Source organism: Eretmochelys imbricata, chromosome 3 (assembly GCF_965152235.1).
Source record: "Eretmochelys imbricata isolate rEreImb1 chromosome 3, rEreImb1.hap1, whole genome shotgun sequence".
Taxonomy (NCBI): Eukaryota; Metazoa; Chordata; order Testudines; family Cheloniidae; genus Eretmochelys; species Eretmochelys imbricata.
In genome coordinates this window covers 115574884-115587642 of record NC_135574.1, presented here as the reverse complement: position 1 = coordinate 115587642, position 12759 = coordinate 115574884, and the positions used below count along the sequence as shown (strand labels likewise).

The following is a 12759-nucleotide window of genomic DNA, read 5'->3' as shown; positions in this document are numbered from 1 at the left end:
TCTATAAAAAGAGAAGCTGGAGGCAGGGTCATCTCACCACCTACCTTCACATCAGTGAGCAGACCTGGCTGGCAACACAGAGGCATAGAGTTTAAGGCCAGAAAAGACAACCAGATGATCTAGTCTGACCTCCTAGATGTCACAAGCAAGCAACACCACCCAGCACCCGCACACTAAACCCAACAGCCAAAATTAGACCAGAGTGTTACAGCCCCCAGAAAACTAAACTGTTGTTTGTCACAGGCAGAGAATAGGAGGGACCAAGGTGCACTAATATCCAAGACCCCTGCAATGGCAGGGAATATAGTGAGGGATACCCAGATGATCCTGGAGAGTTAACCACACCCCACACTGGGGCAACCCCCAGGTCACTGCCAATCTGATCTGGGGTAAAAATCCTTCCAATATGGCCATCAGTTGGACCCTGAGAATGTGAACAAGAATCAGCCAGCCTGAAAGAGAGAAAGCTGGGCGCCACCTCAGTGCAACATCCCACCCTGGCCAGTGTCCCATCTTCAGCAGTGGCCATCCCTGATACTTCAAAAGAAGGAGACAAAAGACCCAGAATACATTTGGGTGGGGGAATCCCTTCCTGACTCCTGAAGATGATTGGCTGAAGCCCCGTCATACACTCGCACTCATAAATTTGTCCAGCTCTCTCTTAAAACTAATTAAGTTGTTTGCCCCTGCAATTCCTAATGGGAGGTTGTTCCAGAACCTCACCCCTCTGGTGGTTAGAAACTTTCTTGTAATTTCCAGCCTGAATTTGTTCATGGCCAGTTTGTATCCATTTGTTCTTGTGCCAACGTTGTCCTTTTTCTTAAATAGCTTTTCACCCTCCCTGTTATTTACCTCTGTGATGTATTTATACAGAACAATCATATCGCCTCTTAGCCTTCTTTTTGCTAGACTAAACAAAGCCAAACTCTTCCAGTCTCCTCTCATAAGACAGGCCTTCCATATCCCTGATCATCCTAGTAGCCCTTCTCTGCACCTGTTCCAGTTTAAATTAATCTTTCTTGAACATGAGTGACCAGAACTGTACACAGTATTCCACATGAGGACTTACCCCAGCCTTGTACAAGGCATTAATACTCCTCTATCCCTAATGGAAATGCCTAGCTTGATAATCTTAGGACTGCATTTGTCTTTTTCATAGCTGCATCACATTGGTGGCTCATTCATCCTGTGATAGACCCACACACCTAGTCTCTCTTCTTTTCTGTGACTTCCAACTGATGAGCCATCAGCTTGTGGCAGAAATTATTATTATTAGAGCCTAAGACCTTGCACTTTGTAGTATTGAATTTCATCCCATTTCTATTATTCCAGGCTTCACGGTCATCCAGATCTTCCTGTATAATATTCCCACCCTCCTCTGGATTGATGGTGCCTCCAAACTTTGTATCATCAGCAGATTTCATTAGCGCACACTTACTTGTTGTGCCAAGGTCATTAACAAAAATATTAAATAAGATTAGTCCCAAGACTGATCCTTGAGGCGTTCCACTAGTAACCTCGCTCCAGTCTGGTAATTCACCTTTCAGCAGAACCTGTTGCCTTATCCCCATTAGTCAGCTCCTTATCCACCTTACAATACTTCTCTTGATCCCCATCTTCCCTAATTTAACTAATAATTTCCCATGTGCTGTCATGTCAAATGCTTTACTAAAGTCCAAAAATATTAGCTTTACTGCACTTCCCTATCCAAAAATCAGTTGTTTCCTCAAAGAAGGAAATCAGGTTAGTCAGGCATAGTCTGTCTTTGGTAAATCCATGTTGCATTATATCCCCTTTTCCATTTGCCTCTATGAATTTAATTATTCTTTTCTTCACAATTTGTTCTAAAGCCTTGCAAACAACTGAGGTCAGACTAACAGATCTGTAATTGCTAGAATCACTTTTTTTCCTTTTCTTAAATATACATATGATGTTAGCTGTTGTGCCATCTTATGGCACTACCCCTGAATAGATAGAAGTATTAAAAATCCTTACTATAAGACTACCAATCTTTCATGCCAGTTCTTTCAGTATTTTGGGATGGAAATTATCCAGTCTCTCCCCACCTCCTTTGAGAGCATTAAGCTCTTTAAGAGGAGAGAGCTGGTAGAGTAGCTGAGGATCTGAACCTTTGACTAAATTCGTTGAGGTTAATAACTCAAGGTGTATATTGGGACAGAATTTGGCCCTTTTTCTTTTTTACAGTAGAAGGGAGAACAGGACTACAAATTAGTACAGTTTATCGAGGTTCGTGAAAGTCATTAACAGATTATAAGGCATACCTATGCAGGGAAAAGGAATTTGAGTGACCTTGAAAAAGCACACAAGTCAGAGGATTAAGGGATGACATTGGCATGACTCTGCAATATCCTCTTATTAGCGCTGGGCTACAAACATAAACAGTTGGGAAAAAGTGAGTGAAATGGGAAAAAAATTAGCTATTTTAGAAATTTTAAAAAAGTATATAGATGCTTATATAATTTGAAATATTATTCAACAAATAACACTCGAGGGAAAATCAGAGTTAAAAATAAAAATTGAATTATTAATTAAAATAATTAAAATCTTTATTACATTCTATAAATAACTATGGCTTCTTTAACAAGCAGCAGGTCGATTTCTTGCACTGTTAACATTCTTCACCTTGTAAAAAATAGGAAGGTGTATAAAAAGAAATGTTTTGTTTCTATTTGGGTCATTCCGAATTTCCACATCTGCTATGTTGAGTAGAAGAGCTTGTGCAGTCACCTATAGATAAAAGCCATTTCTTAGTATTTAATGAAAACCAGTCAAAGCTAACACAATGCTTTCCATACCATGCCATCAAGTTTTATTCAGAATTCCCCACTGATTTCGCAGGTGATTTCTACATGCCATAGAAGGCAAGGTTTGACTGGTATAAGTACCAGTTTATCAACACTGCACTGAAGTGTTAATACCTTATTGAATGACTTCATTGTGATGTGATGAGAAGGTATATATTTCTGAGAGATATCAGTAAAATGGCAAAAATGGTGTTTTTGGCAAATAGCCCTTCAGCCCTTACACCTCTTTTAGTCAATGGGACTTCTAACATGTGGAAAGGCTTTATCACTGGTCCCTAAAATGACCACATCAATATTTTTTTTATAGCGTGGGTTTTCATATGTAGGGAAAATGTGCTTCACTTACCTTTTATACTGTGAGTGCTAATACACAGAAGGACATAGGTGCCTAATTGCCGCTTTAGGCACCTAACTCCCCAAATCAGACACCACTGGGATTCACAAAACCCCCTCCTAGCTGCCACCAAACCCTGCAGGCACCTACATTTGTGCAGTAAAAGTTCCCTGGGTGCCTATGTTTCTGCCTTTGAGCAAGATCACAGCAACCCCACTCCAAGGGTCTAGATGCGTAAGCCTCTGAGCAATGCACAATCCAGGAGAAAATCAGTGTTCCTCCTCCTAAATTGCCCAATCTGGGAAGCGTGTTCAAGTCCTTACCTTCCAAATTCGGCACTTATAGACAAACTGACACAAAATGGACGGGGGGGAACCTCCTTCTTAACTTTTAGTGGCTAGTGTATTCACCTGAGATGTGGGAGACTGCCAGTTCAGTCTCCCCTCCACCTGAGTGGGAGAAGGGATTTGAACAGATGAGTGCTCTAAAAAACTTTCTTTGTGACTCTGGCCTAAGTATCTGAAAACAGATGAAAAAATAATAAAATGTTGCTAATTTGGCTAATCCTGATACTCTTTAAAATATGCATTGTAATCCTAGTTTAGATAGAATCATAGAATATCAGGGTTGGAAGGGACCCCTGAAGGTCATCTAGTCCAACCCCCTGCTCGAAGCAGGACTAATTCCCAGTTAAATCATCCCAGCCAGGGCTTTGTCACACCTGACCTTAAAAACCTCTAAGGAAGGAGATTCTACCACCTCCCTAGGTAACGCATTCCAGTGTTTCACCACCCTCATAGTGAAAAAGTTTTTCCTAATATCCAACCTAAACCTCCCCCACTGCAACTTGAGACCATTACTCCTCGTTCTGTCATCTGCTACCATTGAGAATAGTCTAGAGCCATCCTCTTTGGAACCCCCTTTCAGGTAGTTGAAAGCAGCTATCAAATCCCCCCTCATTCTTCTCTTCTGCAGACTAAACAATCCCAGTTCCCTCAGCCTCTCCTCATAAGTTATGTGTTCCAGACCCCTAATCATTTTTGTTGCCCTTCGCTGGACTCTCTCCAATTTATCCACATCCTTCTTGTAGTGTGGGGCCCAAAACTGGACACAGTACTCCAGATGAGGCCTCACCAATGTCGAATAGAGGGGAACGATCACGTCCCTCGATCTGCTCGCTATGCCCCTACTTATACATCCCAAAATGCCATTGGCCTTCTTGGCAACAAGGGCACACTGCTGACTCATATCCAGCTTCTCATCCACTGTCCCCCCTAGGTCCTTTTCTGCAGAACTGCTGCCTAGCCATTCGGCCCCTAGTCTGTAGCGGTGCATTGGATTCTTCCGTCCTAAGTGCAGGACCCTGCACTTATCCTTATTGAACCTCATCAGATTTCTTTTGGCCCAATCCTCCAATTTGTCTAGGTCCTTCTGTATCCTATCCCTCCCCTCCAGCGTATCTACCACTCCTCCCAGTTTCGTATCATCCGCAAATTTGCTGAGAGTGCAATCCACACCATCCTCCAGATCATTTATGAAGATATTGAACAAAACCAGCCCCAGGACCGACCCCTGGGGCACTCCACTTGACACTGGCTGCCAACTACACATGGAGCCATTGATCACTACCCGTTGAGCCCGACAATCTAGCCAGCTTTCTACCCACCTTATAGTGCATTCATCCAGCCCATACTTCCTTAACTTGCTGACAAGAATACTGTGGGAGACGGTGTCAAAAGCTTTGCTAAAGTCAAGAAACAATACATCCACTGTTTTCCCTTCATCCACAGAACCAGTAATCTCATCATAAAAGGTGATTAGATTAGTCAGGCATGACCTTCCCTTGGTGAATCCATGCTGGCTGTTCCTGATCACTTTCCTCTCATGCAAGTGCTTCAGGATTGATTCTTTGAGGACCTGCTCCATGATTTTTACAGGGACTGAGGTGAGGCTGACTGGCCTGTAGTTCCTAGGATCCTCCTCCTTCCCTTTTTTAAAGATTGGCACTACATTAGCCTTTTTCCAGTCATCTGGGACTTCCCCATTCGCCACAAGTTTTCAAAGATAATGGCCAATGGCTCTGCAATCACAGCTGCCAGTTCCTTTAGCACTCTCGGATGCAACTCGTCCGGCCCCATGGACTTGTGCACGTCCAGCTTTTCTAAATAGTCCCTAACCACCTCTATCTCCACAGAGGGCTGGCTATCTCTTCCCCATTTGGTGATGCCCAGCGCAGCAGTCTGGGAGCTGACCTTGTTAGTGAAGACAGAGGCAAAAAAAGCATTGAGTACATTAGCTTTTTCCACATCCTCTGTCACTAGGTTGCCTCCCTCATTCATTAAGGGGCCCACACTTTCCTTGGCTTTCTTCTTGTTGCCAACATACCTGAAGAAACCCTTCTTGTTACTCTTGACATCTCTTGCTAGCTGCAGCTCCAGGTGCGATTTGGCCCTCCTGATATCATTCCTACATGCCCGAGCAATATTTTTATATTCTTCCCTGGTCATATGTCCAACCTTCCACTTCTTGTAAGCTTCTTTTTTATGTTTAAGATCCGCTAGGATTTCACCATTAAGCCAAGCTGGTCGCCTGCCATATTTACTATTCTTTCGACTCATCGGGATGGTTTGTCCCTGTAACCTCAACAGGGATTCCTTGAAATACAGCCAGCTCTCCTGGACTCCTTTCCCCTTCATGTTAGTCCCCCAGGGGATCCTGGCCATCCGTTCCCTGAGGGAGTCGAAGTCTGCTTTCCTGAAGTCCAGGGTCTGTATCCTGCTGCTTACCTTTCTTACCTGCGTCAGGATCCTGAACTCAACCAACTCATGGTCACTGCCTCCCAGATTCCCGTCCACTTTTGCTTCCCCCACTAATTCTACCCGGTTTGTGAGCAGCAGGTCAAGAAAAGCGCCCCCCCTAGTTGGCTCCTCTAGCACTTGCACCAGGAAATTGTCCCCTACGCTTTCCAAAAACTTCCTGGATTGTCTATGCACTGCTGTATTGCTCTCCCAGCAGATATCAGGAAAATTAAAGTCACCCATGAGAATCAGGGCATGCGATCTAGTAGCTTCCGTGAGCTGCCGGAAGAAAGCCTCATCTACCTCATCCCCCTGGTCCGGTGGTCTGTAGCAGACTCCCACCACTACATCACTCTTGTTGCACACACTTCTAAACTTAATCCAGAGACACTCAGGTTTTTCTACAGTTTCGTACCAGAGCTCTGAGCAGTCATACTGCTCCCTTACATTCAGTGCTACTCCCCCACCTTTTCTGCCCTGCCTGTCCTTCCTGAACAATTTATAACCATCCATGACAGTACTCCAGTCATGTGAGTTATCCCTTCAAGTCTCTGTTATTCCAATCACATCATAGTTCCTTGACATCACCAGGACCTCCAGTTCTCCCTGCTTGTTTCCAAGGCTTTGTGCATTCGTATATAAGCACTTGAGATAACCTGTTGATCGCCCCTCATTCCCAGTATGAGGCAGGAGCCCTCCCCTCACAGACATTCCTGCCTGTGCTTCCTCCCGGTATCCCGCTTTCCCACTTACCTCGGGGCTTTGGTCTCCTTCCCCCGGTGAACCTAGTTTAAAGCCCTCCTCACTAGGTTAGCCAGCCTGCTGGCAAAGGTGCTCTTCCCTCTCTTCGTAAGATGGAGCCCGTCTCTGCCCAGCACTCCTCCTTCATGGAACACCATCCCATGGTCAAAGAATCCAAAGCCTTCTCTCCGACACCACCTGCGTAGCCATTCGTTGACTTTGACAATTCGACGGTCCCTACCCAGGCCTTTTCCTTCCACGGGAAGGATGGATGAGAACACCACTTGCGCCTCCAACTCCTTTATCCTTCTTCCCAGAGCCACGTAGTCCGCAGTGATCCGCTCAAGGTCATTCTTGGCAGTATCATTGGTGCCCACGTGGAGAAGCAGGAAGGGGTAGCGATCCGAGGGCTTGATGAGTCTCGGCAGTCTCTCCGTCACATCATGAATCCTAGCCCCTGGCAAGCAGCAGACTTCTCGGTTTTCCCGGTCAGGGCGGCAGATAGATGGCTCAGTCCCCCTGAGGAGAGAGTCCCCGACCACCACCACCCGCCTTCTCCTCTTGGGAGTGGTGGTCGTGGAACCCCCAACCTCAGGACATCGCATCTCATGCCTTCCAACCAGCGGAGTCTCCTTCTGCTTTCTCCCCCCAGACATATCATCTGGTCCACTCTCCGCAACGGTACCTGTGGAGAGAACATGAAAGCGGTTAGTTACCTGTGTCTGTGTTACTGGAACCCGGACATTCCGCTTACCTCTTCTGGAGGTCACATGTTGCCAAGCTTCTTCACTGGCCTCTTACATACATATATGCAGGATATTGTATGGTCAATATATGAAAAAATATATACAGTATTTACCATGTGGATAATGAGCACCAAAAATGCTAGCCTGTAGGGGGAAAAAACAAGCTTCAGCAATGTAATCAGTAGGGGACAATCCTGTATTGCTTGTGGAAGGAATGCAGGATTCAGCCCTACGTAGAACATGACAGACTCCATGGGAATTAGAGAAAAATACTATCCTGCAGTCTTCAAAGGAGAATACGCAGACTCTCACACACATACTTTTGTGCTGCTAACCATAGGATTGATGGCAAGTTGCCCATTAATATTATTCGCTGGTATATTTAATTGATTCTAAGCTTGTATATTTGTGATTCTTGTATAGATAATCCGACAAGATATCAGCAAACAAGGAGAAAATGTCGACTGGCTGAAATCTAGACTTGCTGATCTGACTGAGGTTTCTGCAGAGGATGAAGCCAGAAAGAAAGAGGATGAGCTATCTAAACTTTCTAGTAACTTCAAGGGACTCCTACATTTGCTGGCTGAGGTATAATATGAGAAACACAATGCCACTACATTTACAGCATCATATGTAGTGACATCAGCCATGCTACACAAGACTAAGTGACCTGCTGTTTTTTTTAATTACACTAGAAGCACACAGCAACCCAAATTTCTTCAGATTCCAGATGCAACAAAGCCTTGAGTCTAACAAACAAAAAATATTGACAGAGCTGATCAGCAGGCTTCTGAATCTTTCTCGGCTTCAGATGAACATTTCTGAATCCAAAATATGTGCAGTGCTTTAGGAGTTTTTATCTAAAAAAGGAACATTAGTTTGCTATAATTCAATACTATCAAGCATTTTACATTGACAACCTGGTGATGTGGGTGTCTCAGGTTTGGAAGTCTCAGGCTTCTGTTGTTGCAACTCCTAGGCTAAATCACACCCTTACTTTCCAAAGTAAGAACATCTAATATGAATTAGATTGGCAGAATCAGGCTCCAAGTGATGGAGCCCACTGCCATCCTTACTGACTGATCTGCAACCAAATTCTGGTACCACTGAAGTCAGTGGGAGTTTTTGGCCCCTAAGAGACAGCGTACTAGAACACTACTTTCTGGCCTGAGAAAAGGGTTATGGATGAATCAGTGTAAACAGAACTGCTTTGGCGTGGTTCATCAATGCCTGAATTATGTCTTTTGGGCACCCATGTTTCCCCAGCACGAATGGCACCATGTCAGCCCACTTCACCTCTGGCCCCTCCATTCTCTAGTGAGGAAGAAGATACTGAGGAGGAAGGTGTCTTATCTCAGCATTCCTTTGCCATAGAATCTACTCTGGGAAGCCTAGAACTCATCACAGGACTGACATCCAGACCTGGTAGGGCTTCCTATGGATGCCACCACTTATGCCATTCCCCACTCAGTGGCCCTACTGGGACCCCTGGGGGCATACAGGAGACAGTATCTCAGACCCCCGAGCCTATACAAGGAGAGGCTTAGATCTTCCCCATCACTTTCCATTGCTGCACCTTCAGAACCCCCTGAGGAGAGAGCTGGAGAACAGGAGGAAGCCTGGGAACAGGTTACAACACCAACATCCAGCATTTCTTCTTCGTCCCTGGACGAGGTCATAATGCCACTGCCACTCACAGTGGTGGACGATTTTAAACCCTTTCAGGAACTCTTTAAAGGAATTGCTGATATCCTAGAGATTCCTCTAGAGGAGGTTCCAGAGTCCCAGCACAAACTACTGGACATTCTCCATACATCCACCTCATCTAAAATTGCACTTTCCATACATGGTGCACCCATGGAGCTGGCCAAAAATGTATGACAGACCCTGGCTACGATACTGCCCACCTGCAAGAGAGTGGATAAGAAGTACTATGTTCCCTCTATAGGACCAGGCTTCTTATTTTCTCACCCTGCACCAAATTCACTAACGAGACAGACAACAACAACAGAGATCCACTCCATACAACAAAGAATGGAAATGTTCGGATCTTTTTGGCCACAAGGCCTAATCATTCTTCAGTTCTGGATTGCCAAATACGCTGCCCTAATGGCAAAATACAACCACACTCCAAACTCACTGAATTTATTGACATCATACCAGAGGACAAAAGAGACCAATTTAAGTCCATAATTTCAGCGGGCCAACTCCTATCCAGAACCTCCTTACAGGCCTCTCTAGATATGGCTGATACAGCGGCGTGCTCCATGGCCACTGCTATAGTTATGTGCCAGGCTTCATGGCTCCACCTGTCTGGTTTTCTAAGGGAGGTACAATCCACTGTCAAGGATCTGCCATTTGATGGCTGTAAGCTGTTTGTGGCAAAAACTGATGAGACGTTGCATACTCTGAAAGACTCGAGGGCGACACTCTGCTCCCTGAATATATAGACACCTGTGTCAAAAAGAAAAAAGGGTCAATACTAGCCCACTCAGCGTGCAAGGTCTGTCCCATACACCTCAACAGAGGCACTATGACACGCAAAGGCAAAGACAGGGACCTTCAAAGAGTCACCAACTGCCTCCATTCTTATGCGCTGACACCATCACTAACCATCCCCTGTTTTGGATACTGGTTGACCTGTTTATGCCCAGCATGGTAATCCATCATCACAAAGAAATGGGTTTTGGAGATAATCCTTTCAGGCTATACAATAGCATTAATCCCCCCCCCCCACCACCATCCGTCTTCAGGGACCCCTCACACAAACACTTTCTGCGGCAAAAAGTAAATCATCTCCCACATCTGGGTGTCTTGGAACACGTCCCATCACAACACAAAGGGAAGGGTTTTTACTCCCACTACTTCTTAACTCAGGAAAAGAACGGAGGATAGAGGTCTATCTGAGACCTCAGAAAACGCAACAAATTTGTAAGGGTCCAATGTACGGATGTAAAATGTTAACTGGTTAACCGATAAGCATCAGTCTTATTGGTAATTTAGTCAATTAATGTTTAAACTCCACTGCCCGCCAACTTCCGGGACTCTACAGCCACCCCACATACCCAGGGCTCCACTGCCGCCCCACATCCAGGGTCCCAGCTGCTGGTCCTGAACCCGGATCCTGGTTGCTGCCCCTTGCCTGGGGTCCTGGCTGCCGACCCGCGCCGAAAGTCCCAGATGCCAGTCCTGCACCCGTGGATTCAGAACTTTGGAACTATCTAAAGATTTGTCTGTGTTGTCATTGTCTATTCCAAGCAGAGGCTGTCCAAATGGATTTCTGGATGCTTTCACCTATGTTACCGGCAGCATGACAAACAACTTTCACCAGGGATCCGAACCCACTCTGTGGTTATTATCAACCTCAGTAGCATTTCTCAACAATGTACCAATCATGGACATATGTAAAGCAGCCACGTGGGCTTCCGCACACATGTTTACAAAACACTATGTGATAGATCAGAGCTCAAGATCGGACGCATTGGTAGGACTCATAATCAATTACCCACTCAACTCTGAAGCCCCTTCCATCCAACGAGGGGCACTGCTCAATAGTCACCTGAAGTAGTGGTCCCACAGGGACACTCCTCAAAGAAGAAGAAGAAGAAAGTAACTGGGGGAGGTCTAGATAGGCACCAACAATGGCACGACATGGGGAGAGCGCATGCGTGACTCAGATGAGCACTGCTGCTGAAATTCTCTGCTCAAAGGTGCCGGGACACACCAACACCTGACGTGGAACACCCACAGGGACACCATTTAGAAGAATCTCAGTTGTTGCACAGTGTGAGGAACTTTCTCTTGGGAATCCCTGTACCAAAGGGAATGAGCCCCTGTACCAAGTGATGAAGGTTTTGGACTTGTGTTGAAAACAGGTGAAGGAAATGGCCTGGGGCAAACAAAGCAAGAAAGCCTGAGACCTGGAGTGGGCACCTGCTCATTCTTTAGGAATCCCAAGCTAAAGTTTCTGAGAGATAAAGGGTGAAAATTTCCCCCACCCCTCAAAGTCCAGGCAGGAACTATCGCCATGGAAGTGAAAAATTGAGCAAAAGATGAGAAAAAAGCCAAAAATGTACAGAAGACACTAGAAAAAATCCCCAATGCACTCCAGATGTTCAAATCCTTCCATGAGCTCCAGTGGAGGAAGACTCTTGATTTCAGACTGTAACTCTGAGCCAGAGAAGCAGGAGGAGTTTTTTTCCCTGGACATGTTTCAAACCTGGAGGAGGAAAGTGGTGGCCAGCATGACAAAGTTTTGCTACCCACTACATTCCTCCATCAAAGATGTTAATGGGGAGAAACTCTAGGTAAAGGGGAAAGGATGCTTGGCATGTCCTGGAATTTTACAGTGTCCTAGGACCCAAAATTATGTTTGCATCATTCTTGTTGCTGATGCAATAATGGCATTTGTGGAAAATGGCAAGATAATTCTTGCAAAAGACTAGATGATGGAAGTAATCCTCAGAATCAACTTCAAAACTTCTTCAGCTGCCCCCACGGCTCTCTAGCAACCACCAGTTTTACTGAGCCAAAATATTTATATTTAAAATGATATAAAATGCTTGCATCTCCAGATCTATGATGAATTCAAGTAAGTTGATACAATAGAAGATATTCCTGGCTGTCATAATTATACCAGTTTATCTGTGGATTTCTTAAAGCTGCCAGCAAGAGTCATGGCAGCAAACTCAATGTCCAGGCACTAACTCTGGCTTCTGACCTGGGCAGCAAATTATTCATAGCAAATCCTCTGTGCCTTAAAAATCTGAGGAGGAAATGATTGATAAGGTGGTGGCTGACAATGTAGATAAGCCATAGTGTGAGCTATCTACTCTAATGAAGCCCTCAAAGGACTACAAGCTCTCCTACAAGCTCAAAGGATGACAAGCTCTCGTACAAAGGTAGAAGATCCTTTCATTCTTAACCCAAGGAGAGACTCTTCACATTCCAGGGGCAGAATCTGTGCACAAAACACCAGTAGAAGACTAGATTCAGTAACAGGATATATCCCTCATTAGTGTGACTGTTCAAGGGCCTGTTTCTTCCAAAAATAGGCAGGATATCTCACTTAAGTTTAGGGACCCTGTCAACTTCAGACACATGGATACCCTCACAGCTGTTATCTATTTCCCATTTAGCTTTGACAGGCAACGAGAAGTATCAAACTGTCTTGAAGAAATTGTGCTTCTCTTAGATCTGGGGCAATTGAGCCTGCCTCTCAAGACTCTACTCCATATTTTTCGTAAGAGAAAGATTAGGAGGAGTTTGGGGATGTCCTTGTTAGGAGGAGGATGAAATTCAGGATGGAGACTCCA

General features: G+C 45.1%; 1 protein-coding gene across 1 annotated transcript in view; it reads left to right on the top strand.

The window, feature by feature from the left end:
* The window catches only part of SYNE1 (spectrin repeat containing nuclear envelope protein 1), a 483717-nt gene that overhangs the window by 162939 nt on the left and 308019 nt on the right, over window positions 1-12759 (top strand). Inside the window, exon 26 of the mRNA XM_077812159.1 lies at window positions 7868-8032. Within this exon, the coding sequence (XP_077668285.1) occupies window positions 7868-8032 (165 nt within the window). The remainder of the gene's footprint in view (window positions 1-7867; window positions 8033-12759) is intronic.